Source organism: Microtus pennsylvanicus, chromosome X (genome assembly GCF_037038515.1).
Source record: "Microtus pennsylvanicus isolate mMicPen1 chromosome X, mMicPen1.hap1, whole genome shotgun sequence".
Taxonomy (NCBI): domain Eukaryota; kingdom Metazoa; phylum Chordata; class Mammalia; order Rodentia; family Cricetidae; genus Microtus; species Microtus pennsylvanicus.
In genome coordinates, this window is record NC_134601.1 from 124,396,553 (window position 1) to 124,416,504 (window position 19,952).

Sequence of the window (19,952 nt, forward strand, 5' to 3'; positions counted from 1 at the left end):
CAGCAGACACTTGAAGTGCACAGCTTTAAGCCAGACAGGGTCCCAGCACTGAGAGGGTTAAGTAGACACGGAGTCCACTTAGGTCCATCCCTACCAAAGAGCTCTTTGCAGTTGATAACCCCTGAAAAGGGAAAGGGAGGGTCACTGAATATGTTAAATACACTTCAGGGCCAGTCTCATGCCCAGGAGTATTTGGTCAACAAAAAGTGAATGCAATGTTTGTGTGTGGGTGAGGGGCTTTTTGTTTCATTTTGGCATCTTTTTTTTTCTTGTTGGCTTTTGTTTGTTTTGATTTTTGGTTTTTGTGATTTTTTTAAGAGAAAGAACATGACATTGGACAGTTATGGAGGTGGCAAGTCTCTATTAGGAGCTGAGGGAGCGATCAATATATAAAAACCAATTAAAGAAACAACCACAACAAAAGAATAGCAGTACAAGAGGAACTGAGACCTGAGTATCTATTGTAATGTGGCAGGGAAGGGTGGGAACAGGCACTCAGTCCTTGCTTTATCTGATTCTAGGCCTTTTTCTCTGACTAGGGTTTTGTGTTATACAGCCTGGGAAACCCTAGTTTTCTCAGTTCTTAGGCAGGACAGTTCGGTTAATTCTGTCAGTGCAGTGTGCTTACACATTGTACGTGGGTCTGTAACCAACATTTCAAGATAACACAAATAAAGGATTAAATAAATTTTTCCAGTTTGTAAAAAGAAAAAGATGTTTTCAAATAAAGACATAAAGCATTCAAATACTAGCCCCTGGGGTTCTGATGTGTCTGGGACTGCGGAAGGGCCTTAAGGTCACCATTATCAATTACTCCCTCCCTTGAGGGTATTTTGGAGTTGTGTTTTATCTGGCCCTCTCCTTCCAATGTTTTTAATTTGCCTTTTAAAACAACAGCAAATGTCAAACCAGGACACTGAAGCAATCTGTGAAAACAAATGCTTTATCTTGTCGAGAATCGGTAATAATAAATCCATCTGGCTTCTCCTTAGAAGTCTGCATCTGGTCATTGCTCCTCGCATCCCGTGACTCTCCTCTGGAAGCCTGTCTTTATAGTCATATGCTGACTCAGACACCGATGATCTTGCGCCACGGTGAGTTGTAGCCAATATATATTCTGGAAAATCCTCAGTCATCACTTAGTGGTCTCAAGTGATGCATTAAAACAAATAAGCCGATCGGCAGTTCCGCAAGTCTGTTCGAGCTGTGCACATTCACCTGGTCTCACAACGTATCTGTAAGCACTATTCAGCTGCTTCAAAGGAAAATAAACTGAGCTGTTACTGGCGATTATAGGTCTTAATAAAGATGTTGAAAACAGTTAATGCAGTTGAGCTAGCTCTCACAGGGGCCGTTCAGAGTAACATTGCGGACAGTGTATCAGGTGATAATTCTTGTTCCAGAAATGTGTCCATAATATTATTCTGAATTGTACCTGTGACATTAACTCATTCAGTTCCATTTATCCTTTCTTCGCCTTTACTGTGCCGTAGAGTAAAGCATCTTTTACGAAAATGAACCAGATATTATGCTAGAGCTTTTCTTGTGTATATGAGTGTTACTGCTTGTGCTGGAACCAGCAATGAGGTCTGAGAGGCGTAGGTTCCAAAACACGCTGAATGCAGAAAAGCTTGCCTTGGCACTTGGTGAGATGCAACTACTTACTGTCAATAAAAGATCTTACTTTCTACTTCATTTTTGTACTTGTGAAAGAACGATTTATGGAATCAAAAGATTTATGGATCCGGGCAGTGGTGACGTACACCTTTAATCCCACCACTTGGAAGGCAGATCTCTGAGTTCAAGGCCAGCCTGGTCGTTGGAGCGAATTCCAGGGCAATCAGAGCTACACAGAGAAACCTTGTCTCAGGAAAACATATTTATGGAATCAAATCAAAGTTGCTTAGATACTTTCTAAATTCAGGCTATTAAATAATTTTAAACATCTTTTTATAATCTTAATAATCACTATTATGTCATATGCTTGGGCCAAATACATCCTTGTTGATCCTTTCTGTTTTATCTGGCCAATCTGTTTGGAGACACCATTTGCTCTAGCAGGCAATTTGGAAGGTTTCTGGATCCAAGTATCATCTGCCACAAGCACACTGACTTCCCATTGACTGCAGTTCATTTGGGCAGAATGCACTGTTGTCAACAGTAAAAGGGAATTTAGGAAAAGTAGCTCTCATAACCTTGGAGCCCAGTTTGTCAGGATTGGTCTCCCTAGATAACAACGGCTTGATGTACACACAGTTCTCTGGATGTAAGTGTTCTGCATCAGTAGACTTGAGCAACTGGAGATTGAGAATCTTTGCAAGAATTACTTTTAAATTGAACCTGTGCAGAATTTTGTTCCTGTCATTACTTGTTATAATGACTATTTGTTATAATGACAGTATGACTATTTACATAGTATTTGCATTACAATAGGTATTGTAAATCACCAAGAGAGGATTTGAAGTGTGCGACCGGATGCAATTACTGTGATATTTTATCAGTGAAGTTGGTTTTGATAGCCTTGGAGATTGTAGAAGTGATTTCCCATGGATACCAAGAGGTAACTGTGAAAGATTTACCATCACTCTCAGGATAAGGACAACAGGTAAATTTAGAAAGGGTAATTTCTTATTTGATGCACGCAAACTAAAGAGAATGTGAATATCTCACATTTAAGAGTACTACGTCCAATGTGGGGCTTTGAAATGAAGATAGAACACACGGTGCATGGAAAATGCGCTAAAGAATATCTTTAAAGCACTAAACAGAGACACAAGGGGTAAAATGAAAATGTATCTTAAGCAAAGAAGCTTTGAATTCCTTTACAAAGTAAGAATATGTTTAGAAAACAAAACTGCAGCTGATTCCTACTTTCAATAAAAATGCAGAAGGGCAAGATAGGGTGTGGCATTCCTGTTCGTGGTCACGGTTTATGATGACCTTGGTATGGACACTCAAGGAGTGTAATTGGTAGCAGAAGGGTTTTTGACATTCCATAGATATGGGTGTGAACCACTGACTTGTGAAACTGGAATAATGATATTTACCTCATAGTAATGCTATGTAGAAAAAGACGTATGGGAAGTTCTTAGTGCAGAACAGATACTTGGGCGACAATAACATCTCCTTCCTCTCTTCTTTCATACCCAGTCCTCCACCTCACACTCTCAATTCTTAATGTGGTATAGATCATGTAAATGGGGAAGGTTGGTATGGATTTTCTGTTTGTCACACACTTCGTATAGAAAACATTTTAAAAATCAAGTTTAGAGCTGGGCGGTGGTGGTGCACGCCTTTAATCCCAGCACTCGGGAGGCAGAAGCAGGCGGATCTCTGTGAGTTCTAGGCCAGCCTGGTCTACAAGAGCTAGTTCCAGGACAGGAACCAAAAAGCTATGGAGAAACCCTATCTCAAAAAATCTAAAAAAAAAAAAAAAGAAAGAAAGAAAAAAATCAAGTTTAGAATAGTGTTACGGTTCTTTCATTGGTTCTCTCTCTCTCTCTAAGTTTATGAAAGGAAATTCCAACTATAATATTTTCCAGTTACCTTAGGAAAGCTTGCTGACTCAGTTTCTTTCTTTGGACAAGAGAGATAATCAGAAATGCTTCATTAAGTTGTGAGGAGTAAATATTATAAATCACTCAAAGCATTTAGCATAGCGTCTTATACATCTTAAGACTGTGTTAGCATTTATTATTAAAAATTAATACTATGATAATATGCATACATAGAAAAGTTGAGACAAGCCACAGTACATGTCTTATTGCTTGAATTCACGCTAATAATTTTTGTCATATAGTTATTAGATGTACACATCAAAAGAAGAACCAAGTCTCTGAAAATTTAAATAATTTTACCCCAGGTCAGTTAGCTGGCCTGTCCCTTTCCTTCTTTGTCTTTCTTTCCCAAACTCTAGCCCACATTCAGAACTCAAACCCAAAGTGACATGCTGTGTTCCCGACAATCATCAAGCCGTTAATAAGCAGTTGTCTACACTGTTATTGCTCATTTTAGTCTTGCTATAACAGAGGTCCTTTCCCCTGATGCCGGAGGATAATTCCACAGACAGGATCCGGAGTCTGGGCTGAGATGCTGATTTATGGTTATTGATGGAGGCACCGTTTTTTTTTTTTTACAGGACATCACATTCCAAAGCCATTTTTATTTAAATGGACGGGACCCCCTGGCTTTAGCCTTGTTTACTACAGTCTCTGGAGAACCTTCTTTGCATTCCCCTGTCTTTACAGGGGGTTGGGGAGAGAGTGTGTCGGTAAGTCTTCCATCTGGATCCTGCAATAGAGCGGTGAACTGGGAGAAATATCGGAGGAATTTCCCCAGAGATAACACAGGAGGCAATTGAAAGGCGTGCAGCTGTGATCTTCCACCGTCCTGCTACTTCATCTACATCCTTCAAAGTTTCTCAGAAACCCTCACGTGGCTTTAGTATTCTTCTCTTGCTGAGGAGTTCGTGCAGCCCCCAGCTGTCTGTGGAATGGTATTTCTCCTTCTCTCCTGCCTGATCTAGCACTTGAACTCAGGTATGCCCTTGAGCCTTTTAATGTGGAATGGGGTAAACACCATAAAAAAAAAGCAAACTAAAAGATCACCATAGCCCCAATGGATTTAAGCTTTTATTAGGTGTGTGGTGTGTGTTGGGGTGGTGTGTATACATACACGCCACAGCGTAATGTCAGGAGTTAGGCTGCTCTCGGGAGTTAGTTCTCTTCTCTGTGGATGCTGGCAATAGAACTCAGAACATCAGTTCCCTAGGCAAGTTCACCTGCTGTGCCATCTTGATTCTGCTTTTGGTGTGGCCGTCTCTCTCTGGCTAGAGCTAGACTAGATTCTGCACAATGCTGACAAACCACAAAAACCGAACTTGAAACACCTTTCTGAAAACAACTGCTTAAAAGGACAGAAATTCCCCAGGGGAAAAGAGAATGCCACTCTAGTGAGAACTAGAGCTGTTAAGGGAGCGAATTGCAGTTAAGAAGCACGGCATAAAACCATGTTTAACGCGGGGCGGGGTGTCCAATGCAACATGTTACTTTCTTTGAAAACGAAACACCAATGAGCTTTCATTCATTAACCATGCTCCTGCCTAATTGAAAAATTCTTTGGAATTGCCTTTTTGCTCAATGAGTTCCTTGGCTCTGGGTTTCATTAAATTGTTTGAAAGAAGGCAAACCAAGTTGCGGTCTGCCGTGCTTTAGAAATGGGTAATTTTCCTAAGGGTTGCCTTAACAAATTACTACAAAGTGGGTGGCTTAAAACAACAGACATTTATTCGATCACAGTTCTGGATGCCAGAAGTCTGAAATCAAGGTGTCTGCAGCGTGGATTCCTCCTTAAAGCTCTGGGGAAGAATCGGTTTGGATTCTCTCTCAGCTTCTGGGGATGGTTCTTGGCTAATAGCTGTTATCAATTTAATTTCTAATCATCAGACACCCCCTCTTCCTCTTTGTGTGTGTGTGTGTCTATGTCCAAATTGCCTTCTTAATTCTTTTAGAAAGACGTAAGTCACTGGATTTAGGGTACATCCTAGAACACTTTGTCTCTGCTCCTCTCCTGACTCAATGCTGGGGTTACAGGAACATGCAACCGTCCCTGTTTCTTTTGAAAGTAACGATTTTATTTTTAATTATGTGTAATATGTGTGTGCACATGTAAATGGAGGTACTGTCAGAGTTCAGAAGAGAATACTGGATTCCTTAGAACTGGATTTTCATGATGATATGAGCTACCTAATGTAGGTATTGTCAACCAGACTTGGGCCCAAAACCCCAGCTCCTAACCTCTGAGTCATCTACAGGTCTGTGCCTGGCTGTTACTGTGGATGCTGGGGATTCAAATCCAGGTTCTCATTCCTGGGAAAGCAAGTACTTTTAAACTCTGAGGTAACTCCCTAGCCCCGTATTGTCTTTAGACACAACTTTCATTCTGTAGCCCAAGCCCTGGAAGTCACGTTGCAGTTCAGGCTAGTTTCAAATTCATGATAACCTTCCGGGCTCAACTTTCCCAGTGGTGGGATTATAAGTGTGAGCCACCATGTCTGGCAGCTTGCTCTGTGTTTTGCCTTATCTGCCTTTAGCTTATCTTCTTCCCTTAGCCCGTTCTTAATTGATCAGAATGATTCAACCAGTACACAGTGTAAACGTCAAGTTGTCAGTGTTGATCAAACATTAATAAGAGGAGATGATGTGTTCTGCATCTTCACTGATTGTCATAGTAGCTTTGTATATTCAACTGTCAAAATTCATCTATGCAGTTTATTATATACAAACATAAATGTTTTCTCACTTAAGTTGATGAAAACACACACACGCGCACACACATGGCACCAGTTATATAATCCCACTGCTATTCAATGTTAGAGACTTGAAAGAAAAAATAAAAATTCTGAGGAATAAAAGTCCATATTATTTAATCACATTTTTGTCATCGGAAACTGTTTGCTCGTTTCCAGCCACTCAGACCTGAAATAATCACACAGAAACTATATTAATTGCAATACTGTTTGGCCAATAGCTTAAGTGTATTTCTAGCTAGCTCTTATATTCTAAACTAACCCATCTCCATTAATCTTTGCATCACCACGAGATCGTGGCCTACCAGCAAAGATTTGGCAGGCTCCAGTGGATGCATTTGTATACTGTGGTGGCTACATGGCTTCTCACTGTTTCTGCCTACTCTCTCTCTATATATATCTTTTCCAGCCTGGCTATACTCTGTTAAGCCATTGACCTAAAGTATCTTCTTTATTAACCAATGTCAAGAAAGCATATTTACAGCATACAGAGGGGAATCTCACATCACTTTTTAAAGTTGGGCATGTTAAAATTTTTGTGTTATGGAAATTGTAGAATAACTAGCAAATGATTCTTCTAAAAGATGCTATGGAAAGTTGTCCTCTGGAATGTTCTTAAAGATTTAAATTTGCTTTAGTCAGCATATTTGTACATATTAATATTTTCATTATCTGCAATAGTTTTAAAAATATTTAAATAAAATTTTATACAATATATTTTTATCACAATTTGCCCTTCCCCAGATCCTCCCAGGTCCTCCCCCACCTTCCCACCCCAGGTCCTCCCCCACCTTCCCACCTACCCACCAACTTATGCAATGTCATGTCCTTTCTTTCTCTCTTTTCTTTGGAAAACAAGCAAAACAAAAAAACATATTTTTAAACAAACCTGCCAAGAAACACACACACACACACAAAACCCCAAAACAAAACCTATAAAACCACAAAATCAGAAAACATAATACACAAACAAAAGATCAGTAAGACAAAAAATGCCCAAACAAAGCAATATGAGACGACAACAACAAAAAAGTCTACAGAAATACCATTGAGTGATGTGGGATTTCCCTCTATGTGCTGTGATTACCATTGATAAATAAAGAAACTGCTTTGGACCTATAGCAGGGCAGAACTTAGCTAGGTGGGGAAAACTAAATGGAATGGAGGGAGAAAGGAGGTGGAGTTAGAGAGAAGCCATGTAGCCCTGCTGGAGCCGGACGTAACACTACCCGTTAGGTCACAGCCTCGTGGCGATATATAAATTACTAGAAATGGGTTAAATTCAGATATAAGAGTTAGCCAATAAGAAGTTAGAGCTAATGGGCCAAGCAGTGATTTAATTAATATAGTATCTGTGTGATTATTTTGGGGCTAAGCAGCCAGGAACCAACAAATGGCCTCCTCCTTGCTACAACTGAGTTCATTTTGTATTGGCTATATGCTAGGAATGGGGCCTACCCCTAAGTCTTGTTGCTATATCCAATGAGACTACCTTGGAGAAGTCTATTTTCTCTTTGCAAGATGTCAATTGCAAATGGCTTCTTGATTAGGGATGGAAGCCCATATCTACTTCCTCTTTCAGCACTGGAACCTTGTCTAGGTTCAGTCTCTGCGGGCTCTGTGTATGTTGCCAGTCCCTGGGAGTTCATACACTTGTCAGTCTAGTGGTATCTGGAACACATTGTTTTTATGGTGCCGTCCCTTCCCTTTGGCTCTTAAGATCTTTCCACCTCCTCTTCTACATAACTCCCTGAGCCTGAGAGAAGGCATTTGTGGAGGAATTACATTTAGGACTGAGTGGTCCAAAGTCTCTCTGCACATTGTACACTTGTGTATCTTGTATTAGTGTCCATATACTGCGAGAGGAAGCTTGTCTGATGATGACTGGATGAGACACTCATTTATGGGGATAGCAGAATGTTGTTAGGAGTCATTTCGTTCTGTATTGGTTTTCCTCTAGGCCCACGGACTATCTAGGCTAATATTTTTGGCCACCTGAGCATTTGTCTGGCCTAGATTTCAGTTCCTGGGATGGGGTTTGAATCTAATCAGAAAGTGCACCAATAATTCATGTAGGCAGGTCACTGTTGTAGATCACAGGACTTTGTAGCTCTGATAGTGATAAAAATATTTAAAAATTTTATTTATGTGTACGGTCATTGTTCCAGCATGTATATGTCTGTACCATTGTATGCTTGGTACCTGAGAAGGCCACAAGAGAGTGTCATATCTTTTGAAACTGGAGTTACAGTTGTGAGCTGCCTTGTGGGTGCTGGGAATCGACCCTGGGTCCTCTGGAAGAATAGTCAATACTCTTAACCACTGTGCTTTCTCCCCAGACTTTATTTTTTATATTTGTATTCTCTCTTTTTCTCTTTCCCCCCTCTCTCTCTTTCTCTCTCTCCCTCTGTGTGTATGTACATGTCAGGGTGGAGTTGAAGTTGGTTCTTTTCATTCATTATGTGGGTTCTAGGGATTAAATTCAGATCATCAGGCTTTAGCTTTATTATGTACACCTTAAGATATGCTGAATTCTCTCACCTGTCCTAAAATGTTTTAAATATATGTCCATCCACAAAAATGGAGGAAGAAAGAAAACTAGCAGAGAAAAAAAGTGCCCCGACAAACGGTCTGTGCGCAAAAATGTTTCCCAGTCAATATTGCATTTGGTTGTCAGTCAATTTATTTTCCTCAAAATCTTTTTAAACTCAGGATTCAAAGCCACAAACAAAAGCAACAGCCATGATTCATTTAGGATTTGATGTTGGGAGTCTTTCAAACAGCACAGCAAGGAAAACTGTAGTTTGTTTAATGAGTGACCCCTGGGTTTCTGCCAAGCACACCCACATTACAACTTGATGTAAGGCTCATAAACAACCTTATCTGCCACCTTCCTTGCTAGCTAGGGAAGCACGAAATTGGAATGTTAGACATTCAGAAATACTGTGCCTTTGAGAGCAGGCACATACTCATGCACATGTCACACACAGACAGAAGAATCTGGTCAGCAGCTTGATCTGAGACCCTCTTACTTGCTTTCTCCACTCTGGTCCAGGCATCCTTTGTGGGAGGCATGGAGAGGAATGGGATTCCAGGATGCTTGCTCATGTGATGATGACCATGGGTTCTGATACTTCTACAGTTGGGGAAACTTCTGGGAGTTCAAAGATAGGCTCTGCTTAGTAATGGAGAATATATTGATTTTCTCCTTGACACCTACAATTTTCAGTAAAAAAAAAATAAGCCTGTGTTTTGACATCATATATGTAAAGAAACATTGTGCTCATACCAGGCTAACAATCACATGATTAAAATTTGTGCTGATTGTGAATGACCGCTTTCTAATTTCTAAGGAACACTAGCAAACATAGGAGAGGTTGCTAATGTCTGCACAAAAATGGGAAAACAATGCTGCAATGAAATGGGTTCCTGGTTTATGTTCAATGCAAATGCTAATAAGGGCAAGGATTGTTTTTCTCTTTGCTGAAATTTTTAAAAACTAGTTTATTTTATGTGTATACGTGTTTTGACTACATGTATGCTTATGTTCCACTGGATCCTTGATGCCCAGGTAGGCCAGAAGATGGTGTTGGGTCCTGTGGAACTAGAATTTCAGATGGCTGGGAATCAAACCTGGATCCTTTAGGAGAGAACTTTTTACTGCTGAGCCTTTTCTCCAGGCACTTTGTTGAAACTTTTAAGGTCACAAGGGGAGAGGGAGGAGTAACTAGGTATACAGACTTCTCTCTCTCTCTCTCTCTCTCTCTCTCTCTCTCTCTCTCTCTCTCTGTGTGTGTGTGTGTGTGTGTGTGTGTGTGTGTGTATTTAAGGGTGAAACTGAGTGAGATGAATTAAAATAATCATTCGTGTTTTTAAAATGTACTGTCAGAAAATTTTTCATAGACAGCTACCTGACTCTAGGAGCAAGACACGTTTCTACCTGTTTTGAACTGGGATTGTCACAGCTTGATCTTTTTTATTTTATCCTTTCTTTCCTCTTCCTTCTCTTCCCCTCTTTTGTTCTTTCTCTCTCCTTCTTCTATTCCTACCCTTCTTCTAGGACATTGTATGTGCTAACCACATAATTGACCAATATATTTAAGCCATCCCCCTCTGTGTGTTTTTTTATTGTCACAGGTCTTAATGTCAACTAGTTGAATATGAGAACCTCAGCTGAATGCCTGGAAGTTTCTTTATTCCAATTTTGGGGCAATATGAAATTGATCTAAAATGCTGAACCCAAATGCTTTCATGTTGCAAAAATCTTTTCTGTATTAAAAAACTGTAGAATGATTCCAATAAATATTCATCATTTATAATTTCAATATGATTCTTAAATATGAGCTTAAAAGGGGGCCTGAAGAGATGATTTGGTGGGTAAGGTCCTTGTTTCACAAACATTATTGCCTGGGTTTGGATGCCTAGCACCCAAGGGGGAAACAGGCATAGTGGTGCCCACCTAAAAGCCCAACACTGAAGAGGCAGAAACAGATGTAGTCATGGGTGGGCTTCAAGTTCATGTAATAAGGTGGAGTCTAATAGAGGAAACACCTACCATTGACCTCCACCCTCCATATATACCTGCACACATGTGTACGTGCACACACAGGAAGAGGTACATGTACACACAAGCAAACACAGGAATCTAAGTAAACATTCTTAGTTTTAGCACAAATATTTCTAGCTTCAAGTCAAGAAGTAGGTTAGGCATAGGGCAGTCTGGCTACTGACTACAACTAGCATTCTCACATTCTATCAACGTTGTCTACACATTTCTCATATATTTCCCATTACACAGATTAAAATCATGCTCCTTCTTCCTGTTTTAGAACCATAGAGGCAGAACCTTTGATTTCTATGGATGAATGAGATAACCATGACCTGTTCACTCACTAAGAACACGGAAATGATATCAGAAGGATCACAATTAGTTTGGGAGACATGGGCAAGATGAAACAAAAATCAGCAATGCCGACTATGTCGGAAGCCAATCAGATACAAGTCTGAAATATTATATGACATAAAATCTGAACGGTCAGTGTGATTTGGGACTATTTAAGAAATGGGATTATGTAACAAACAAAGGCAAAATAGGATGCTCTAACCTGGAATGTTGGACCTAGGGAGTGAAAAGAAATAAGTGACTGGAAGGAACCCAAAGAAGATCATCAACAGTGATGGTTTTCAAGTAAAATATGAACTTTTTAGTGTAGCCAAACCACAGAGTCAGACCCAAGGGACCTGATACAAATCTACAAATAGCTCAAGGGGATAAACACCAAGAGTAAAGAGAAATTTTGGCTGGAGACATGAAAAGTTTCAAGGGATAAAGTTAGGATACAGAAAAGAAAATTTAGGTTAAGTATCAGAATATATCCTTTGATAGTAAGATGTGTTTGCAGAAAAATTTCTTAAGTGAATAGAAAAAAAACTGATATATTTTCTGAAATCCTTGGTAAGAGGATACCTTGATGTCAGACCAAGGATTCTAGAACTTTCACTACAATAGTCTTGTGCCATGACCAGATGAAATAGATAGCATCAATTTTTTAAAGCCCAAATTTCTGTGATAATTGTAATGTGAATGAATAGTGAACAAACTGTTCTGCTCCTTAATAGACTGTATCTTAGAACTTTTCATTAAGGCCTTGAGAAAAAACCCAAGCTCAAATAAGCATGATATTATATTCAAGTAGCAATTTGGGGTATGGAGCAAAGTCTTGGAACTGCTTTTGAATATATGTTGAAAATGATTTTTCTCACTGTTGTTTATTTTCCTTAAAAGTTAGGTGATGAAGGTTTAGAAAGATTCTGGTGGTTGGAAAGATGGTTCAGTGGCTAAGAAGCTGCTCTTCCTCAGGGGCAGGGCTTGGTTCCTAGGACCCACAGGGCAGCTTCCAACTGCAACTCTACTTCTAAGGGGTTGTGTCACTCGCTTCTGTCCTTCTCAGGCACTGCTTATATGAGGTGCATAGACATACACACTAGCAAAATATTCATACACAGAAAAGAAAAAAGGAAAATAATAAAATAAGAGAGCTTCTGCTAGTTATTTTAACACATTCACCTGTTTCTGGAATTGGTAAATAGACTGGCATCTCTTTCTTCGTTTCAGGTAACATAACCTGGCCATCAACCAGAGTGGGCAATAGGGCAATAGGAGCTGAGTCTGCATGGAAAGAGTAACATAGGATGCCCTGAGCAAGAGTGAGTAATACCAAAAGTTCTGAGAACTGCACCATACACTTAATACTTAGGTGGAAAAGAATGTATTTTTAAATTTCGTTTTAATAAATTTATTTATTACTACTATTATTGAGAAAGGGTTTCACTGTATATACCTAGCAGGCCTGGAATCCAAAGAGATTGATCCATCTGCCTCAGTCTCCTGAGTTCTGTGATTAAAGGTGTGGAATACCATGGGCAATTTACTTTTAAGTTACTTTATTATATTGAATTAACAAATAAAAACATCACACAGCTAGATTAGGGTTGCCATACAAGTTAACACTTGTCCAGTCGCAAATACTTCAGTGAACTTCTACACAATTAGAAGGACCATTCTGAAGTTAGGGAACTTTGTTTAGGGTTTTCCTTTTATTCTTATTTATATTCTTCTTGGTTTATAATGTGGTAATGAAAATGTGGGAAATATACAAAATGAATTATTATGCTACTAAGTAAAATGAACTAATATTTAAAAGTATGAACTTAAAATGTACAATATTAATTGAGATCCATAATTCTCCTTCATAGGCAGATGCTAGCCTAGAAAGTATTCATGTTTACATGTGAACAAGTGTGTGCACATTGTAGTAACATTCAAGAAAGAGACCAAGAAAGGGTAATACTAGATGACAAGTATGGCTGGAATACAGGCAGAGAGACACTTGAGTTGTGGAAGAGGGTGTAAAGCTATTTTTTTTTTTGTGTGTGTGTTGTTTGTTCCAATTCTGTCATAGCTTTTTTTTCTTCCTTTTTTGTGGTAAGTACCACCACAAAAGAGCTTTTTAATATTAAAAAATCCAAATGGTTTTCTTACAAAAATCTTTCATTATAGAAGAACCATTACATTTGTTCCCGTGTTTTAAAAGCACAAATAAATACATTAGCTAACTTTTCCCAAACACAAAGCAACTTCCAAGTTAGTGTTGGGTCAGGACCTGTTGGAGGCAAGGTGATGAATTAACTGACAAGTATCTGCTCCAAGCCCTAGGGGTGCTGACAGAGGAGTCATCCTGCTTGTTGGCTCTCCATCCATGACCAGAGATGCCATTGCACCTATATGACATTCCTATTTGACCATCACAATCCTGACAGGGGTGTATTTTCAACCTCATGAACATCACAGGAGCTTAGACAAATAGAACACCCATCTGAATTAGAAATGACATTTACTCAGCTACCTTGAGTTAAAAGTGGTCCCATAAAGTGTGACTCTGTTAAACATCTACTCCGAATGCCAAGACTCAGTGAGGCATAGCCATGCAATGAGGCGTAACTGTGCAGTGGTATCCTAACACTGAAGACTATTCAAATAAGTGTTTTTGTCAAGAGTGAAAAGTTATGAGGCATTGTTACCAAAGAAAGGTCAGGCAAGATACACCCATATATACTTCTTTGAGGAGGAAAGGTTGCTAAGGTTATCAACCCCCAAAGATGGTACACTTTCGGGTAGGCCATCAAATGATTTTAAACACTGTGGCCTCTCTCAAAACAGTTGACTGACAACCACAGAAAACTCTTGGGGCCTGCCAAGTAAACAGAAAGAGACAGCAGTAGACAGTGATGGGATCTTAGAATCTCACATTTTGTTTTTAGGCAGGAGAGACAGTTGTGGTGACTCACACCTTAAATTTTAGCATGGGGAGACAGAGGCAGGAAAATCTCTAAGTTCAAGGCCAGCCTGGAACACATAGAAATTTTCGGGCCAGTTGAGACTACATAGTATGACTCTAACCAAAATTAGAATAACGATAGCCATGGTCTTAGATAGGTTACTATTGCTATGATGAAACCCCATGAACAAAAACAAGATGTGGAGGAAAAGGCTTATTTGACTTACACTTCCATATCATAATCCATCACTGAAGGAAATCAGCACAGGCACTCAGACAGCAGGATCTTGGAGGCAGGGGCTGATTCAGAGGCCATGGAGGGGTGCTGCTTACTGGCTCATTGGGCATGGCTTGCTCAGCCTGCTTTCTTATAGAACCTTGACTGCAGCCCCATGGAGGTATTCTTTTAATTGCTCTCTATTGCGGCTGCCTCCTCTCTGATGACTCCAGCTTGAGTCAAGTTGACACAAAACTAGCCATGATAACCGCTCACCCAGCCACACAACACAAACCCAACCAACCAACCAACCAAAGCCACAAACAATCAAAACTAAAACAAAGTATTATCTTCACCCATCAGCTCATTCCCTTTCAAGTTATTCCAGGGAGGCCGGCTCCTGCTTTTACAAACAGACGTACAGGCTACAGGAGAAATCTGGACAGGATGCCCCAGGGTTTTTGTGTAGGTAATGCATTTCCCTGTGAATTAGATTTTATGGCCTGCCTCCTGCTAAATAGTAAACCACCTGGGAACCTCAAGGTGGCATTGTGAAAAGCCACAATAAAGCCCATCCGCCAGTGCAGCCAGTGTCGCAGGAATAAGGGTCTTCTAAAATCAAAATCAGACAATTGCTGGGACTTTCACAAGGAAAATAAATACTTGTGTCCAACAGCCATATTAATAACTTCGTTTTGTTTTTATTCCTAGTTCTCTTCACCCCCACGTGGTTTTTGTTTGTTTGTTTGTTTTGAGACAGGGTTTCTTCTCTGTGTAACAGTTCTAGCTGTCCTGAAACTTGCTCTTGTAGACCAGGCTGGCCTCGAACTCACAGAGATCTGCCTGCTTCTGCCTCCAGAGCGCTGGGATTAAAGGAGTTTGCCACCACCGCGCAGCTGTTTTTGTTGTTATTGTTGCTGTTGTTTGTTTGTTTTTTGTTTTTAACACACAGAACCACAAGAAAAGGGTATTTCCATCGTTCTGACCAATCCCTGTAGTTCCTGCAAAGATGATTGTAAGATGAATAGCAAAATTTAAGTGTGACATTAGAAAGGCCCACAAGCGACAAGTGAAGTTTGGAGTTTTACGGATTCCGTGAGTGGGAAAGTGGAAGAAGCTGCTCCGGGTTCATTTGCAAGCCCGTTATACTGACTATGACTTCTCCTGTGTTTTTCAATGACTCAAGACCTGGCAGCTAAGCCCCGTGCACAGGCTCACCCCCAAGCCAATTAATTTTAGTCCAGTGAATCTATATACCCAGACCAAACTCTGTTCACCTCTCCTCCTAAACAGAACACATCTACACACGTGCTTGGGAACCTGACACTCGAGGGCTTCCCACCTCCTTCCACTTTTCTTAGTAGGTTTCCGTGGGCAGCTTCAAGCATTTGAATTACATCTTCAGCGTTCCTTTAAAAAGAAAAAAAGCGGCAGGGTTAGGGTAGGAGGAGTGAAGGCAGGGGATTTAACTCTAAATTCAGAAAAATCGTCCGGGGCTGCGGGTCTGACACAAGTGGGTGGGGTGCAATCTGACACTCCCCTTCCTTTGCAGAAACGTGTGTGGAGAAGGCGCGCCCCTGGGTTTGGGGGAGGGGAGTCGGGGAGAAGGTCCGCACTTCCGTCCTCCAGACTTTCTCCCTAGAGGCCGGGTATCAGAGACTAGCCGCCTGCTCTGTGAGCTGCTTCCCAGGTTTGGCGCCTGGAAAACTTCACGTTCGGCTTTCTCCTGCTCCTGGCTCCGCCCCGGCTCCAGACCCTGCCTTCCTCTGGCCTTACCCGTCCCGGGCCACCCCTTTTCCCGATGCCTCTGGCGCAAGGGTGCTGAGACATCTTTGCGCCAGCTCTGGGCCCAAACAAGGCTGGCAGCGAATATCAAGTGTCACTCTACAGAGGAACAGGGACAACCGCTTATGAGGGTGTCTTCTGAGCTCAGTGCTTTCACAGAAGCCCTGAGCGCAGCTGGGAGTTCTTTGCTACTGTTGTCACTTCGCTTTTTGGAAGGCCCGGGGTGCAGCACGCAGGGTGTCCCACTGAAGCAACACAGGGACCGCGCAGGAATGTGAACTTGAAGATACCTTTGAGCCTCGCCAGTAGAAAAGGAGGGAGCAAGAGCCCAACTGATCCCCAAAGCGCAGCCGCGGTCCCCAAGTCACCAAAAAGGTGTATGGGGGCGCAACCTGACAACTGAGCTCGGTGCCCCCAGAGGAATTCTCACCGCGCCCGGAGCACGGGAGACGTGCTCTGGGCGGGCTCTCGGGCAGCCTCCTCCCGAGCCCTCTGGACTGTCCTCAGGCCACGAGGAGGAGCTTGTTGGAGACTTCGAGCCTGTCCAGAGCCAAAGAGCTGGAGCGCAGAGTCTCCCGCCTTCGGCTGGGAAGGGGGAGTGGCGCTGGCGGGCTGGAGCTAAGATCTCAGCGAGCCACTGACCTTCTTCCTCCTCTTCCTTAGCCTCTTTGAGACTTGGACTCCCGGGAGGCGGTAAAGGGATCAGCACCTCTTTTTTCCTAGAAGGCTGGGGGTGGAGCTCCTTTTTCTGTCTCTGCGAGGACACTCGGAGCGCGCTGGTGGCGCGTGAACTGGGCACTGCCCTCCATCATCCTCGGCGAGCCTCGTCTGGCATCCTTCCTCCAGCCTACTCCAGCCACTTGTTTTCTCGGGTCACAGCCTCCAACGATCTAGGAGGGAAAAGAGAAGAAGGTGGTCCTCTGACCCAGCCCTGCGGAGATGTCCGCGCAGAGCCTGCTGCACAGTGTCTTCTCCTGCTCCTCGCCCGCGTCGGGCGGCACGGCCTCGGCCAAGGGATTCTCCAAAAGGAAGCTGCGCCAGACGCGCAGCCTGGACCCAGCCCTGATCGGTGACTGCGGGAGCGAGATGGGCACCGAGGGCGGCCTGCGGGGCTCCGCAGTAAGCCGTCTCCACTCTCCGCAGCTTTTACCCGAGGGTCTCGGTTCCCGCTCGGGCTCAGCGTCTTCTCCCCGAAGTCAGCACCCTCGGGCTACCCGGTTCCCGACAACTAGACCTCTATGCTCGTCTTTTTCCACACCCAGTACCCCTCAAGAAAAGTCGCCTTCTGGCAGCTTCCACTTTGACTACGAGGTCCCACTGAGTCGCAGTGGTCTCAAGAAGAGCATGGCCTGGGACTTGCCTTCGGTATTGGCCGGGTCCGCGAGTGGCCGCAGTCCCGCAAGCATCCTCTTTTCCTCCGGGGGAGGCCCCAATGGCATCTTTGCTTCTCCTAGGAGATGGCTCCAGCAGAGGAAGTTCCAGCCGCCACCTAACAGTCGTAACCACCCTTATGTCGTGTGGAGGTCCGAGGTAGGGACTAGCGCCTTGCGTCTCACAGCCCCAAACTGGATGCCCCAGGCAATTCCAGGAGGCTGTCTTTAAGTCCGTCCTATTTAGAGTGAGGCATCTGCTTTAGCTGCTTGACTCAGGCTGTTTAGGTGGTGCCAGAACGGGACCACCCTAGGATGTCCATCATAGGAGTGTGTCTGGAGGAGTACTAGGGTTCACTTTGGAGTGGTCACGGGACTTGGAATAAGAGATGGTGTTCTGATTTCTTTTTGATGTTGAGGTCAATCGAAGGATCCTCTCATCTCGTCACCCAGACTGAATGAATAATTTTAGGAACTCAAAATGATTCATTGCTAAGTTCTTTGCGATGATCTGGTGAAAATATAATTTGATATACATCCACCACTAGACTATTCAACAGAATTCAGAAACTACTCTGAAAGATGTATTGGTGTGTGTGTGTGTGTGTGTGTGTGTGTGTGTGTGTGTGTGTGTGTGTGAGAGAGAGAGAGAGAGAGAGAGAGAGAGAGAGAGAGAGAGAGAGAGAGAGAGAGATTGGGTGGCAAGGTAGAATAACTCTAGTTTTGATTTCTTCTTTTCGTTAAAGGTGTACTTTCAGAAATCTATGGTACTGAATACTTTCTGAAATATCATAGAAATCTGCCCAAATTCCACTAAGGACAATTAGTAGTTACTGGAATAGACATGAATCAGGAATCAATAATAAATAGGGAACTCAGAGGGAGCTATCTGATTTCCTTCAAATGTTGGCTCTCTGGTTCTGAATGGAGAATAGAGCCATTGGGAAACTGTGGTTGATGGGGACTTGGAAAGCAGCATACTTTTAGGGGAATAAATAGTAGTTGGTTAAAAAATGACCCCCTCCTTCCCACTTTAATCCACAAACTCTGTAGGTTTGCCTGGGATCTGTTTCCATAAAGGAAGGGCGATCTCATCAATTGTAATTAAATATCTTAAAGCACAGTTAGCATTACAGAAATGAAATGAAATACTATGTAATTGCTGGAGATTTAGGCTAAATAAAGGAAACACAACCAAGCCAAACAGTTTGAAAATAGCCTCTCAGCTCTGTTAGCATGAGCTAACTTCGATTTCGGTTTTAGTAGACCAATCTACAAAATCTACAAAAAAAAATCAACATTATTGATCATAAATAACAGGATCACCTGGTGTTAGTGATTGATTTAGAGTAACCACTGCTGCTGCTGCACGATATGCAAGTTAGGGAAGAAATGATCAAAAACCTTGCCAATAAGATCAGGGAGGTGGTCAGTGGGAAGAAAAGTTGAGGCAGAGATACCACATCACATCCCAAACTGGCTTGGTACTGGGAAGCAGAGAAGCTAAGCTCCACCTCCATTTCAGAAACACACCTTAGCAGATTAATCTAGAGAAGGGAGGCGAGGGAGGGGAAAGGAGAGAGAGGGGGGAGAAGGGGAGAGGAGAGAGATACCAGAAGCAAGCCAATTTTTGAGGTTTGATAGTTGCTCACATTCTTAGCCATTATCATCTCAGACTCAAAGAACAAGTATTGGAGTTGCTGTGGTACTGGGTGACTTCTGTCCATTTCAGAGTGTATAGGCCATCTGCACAGAACTTATCTACCGTGACTTTCACCCTTTTGTAGCAGTTAAAGCTGAGTACATTGCCATCTAGCAAAAGAACAACATTTTCTCATAAAATATTTATGTGTGTAAGTGGGCAGGGATGGGAATCCCTTTATGCTTGAGGCATATATGAGGTGATTGTCTGGAATCCTGGCATGTAGGTCCAATGCTGGTTTTGTTTGGTAGAGGCCAAGCTATCCTAATATAACCCTTAGGTCTGGAATTTAATGGTCTGGGTTACCTTTCAAAGATTGAATGTCCTGGAACCCTTTCAAAAGCCAAGAAAATTCATCCACTGGGCACTGCCCATCTTTCTTGCTTGTAAGAAAGCTATGTCCCTTGTCCTAAGAGATCCTAACTTTATTAATGACTGCAAAAACCCAGCAAATGAGCACCTGTGTGGTTTCTCAGAGGCCTTAAAAGTGCACTTTGGTTCACACAGCCTTGTTTCTTGCACTTTGCCTGGTTGTTCTGACTCAAGGTTTCTCAACGTTGACACTATTGCTATCTAAGGCCCAATATTTCTCTGCTGTAAGTGTTGCAGTGTTGACCAGCCCTGCCTTCTGCCCACTAGGTGCCCCAGAGCACCTGGTGAAGTTTGGGGGACTAGTGGCTGTGATGAAACACTGTGACCAAAAAGGGGAAGAGAGGGTTTCTTTCTTTCTTTC

At 42.3% G+C, this 19,952-nt stretch overlaps 1 protein-coding gene across 1 annotated transcript in view; it reads left to right on the forward strand.

The window, feature by feature from the left end:
* The first annotated feature begins 17,086 nt into the window (after positions 1-17,086).
* Arhgap6 (Rho GTPase activating protein 6) overlaps positions 17,087-19,952 on the forward strand; it is a 505,314-nt gene continuing 502,448 nt past the window's right edge. Inside the window, exon 1 of the mRNA XM_075957613.1 lies at positions 17,087-17,677. Within this exon, the coding sequence (XP_075813728.1) occupies positions 17,087-17,677 (591 nt within the window). The remainder of the gene's footprint in view (positions 17,678-19,952) is intronic.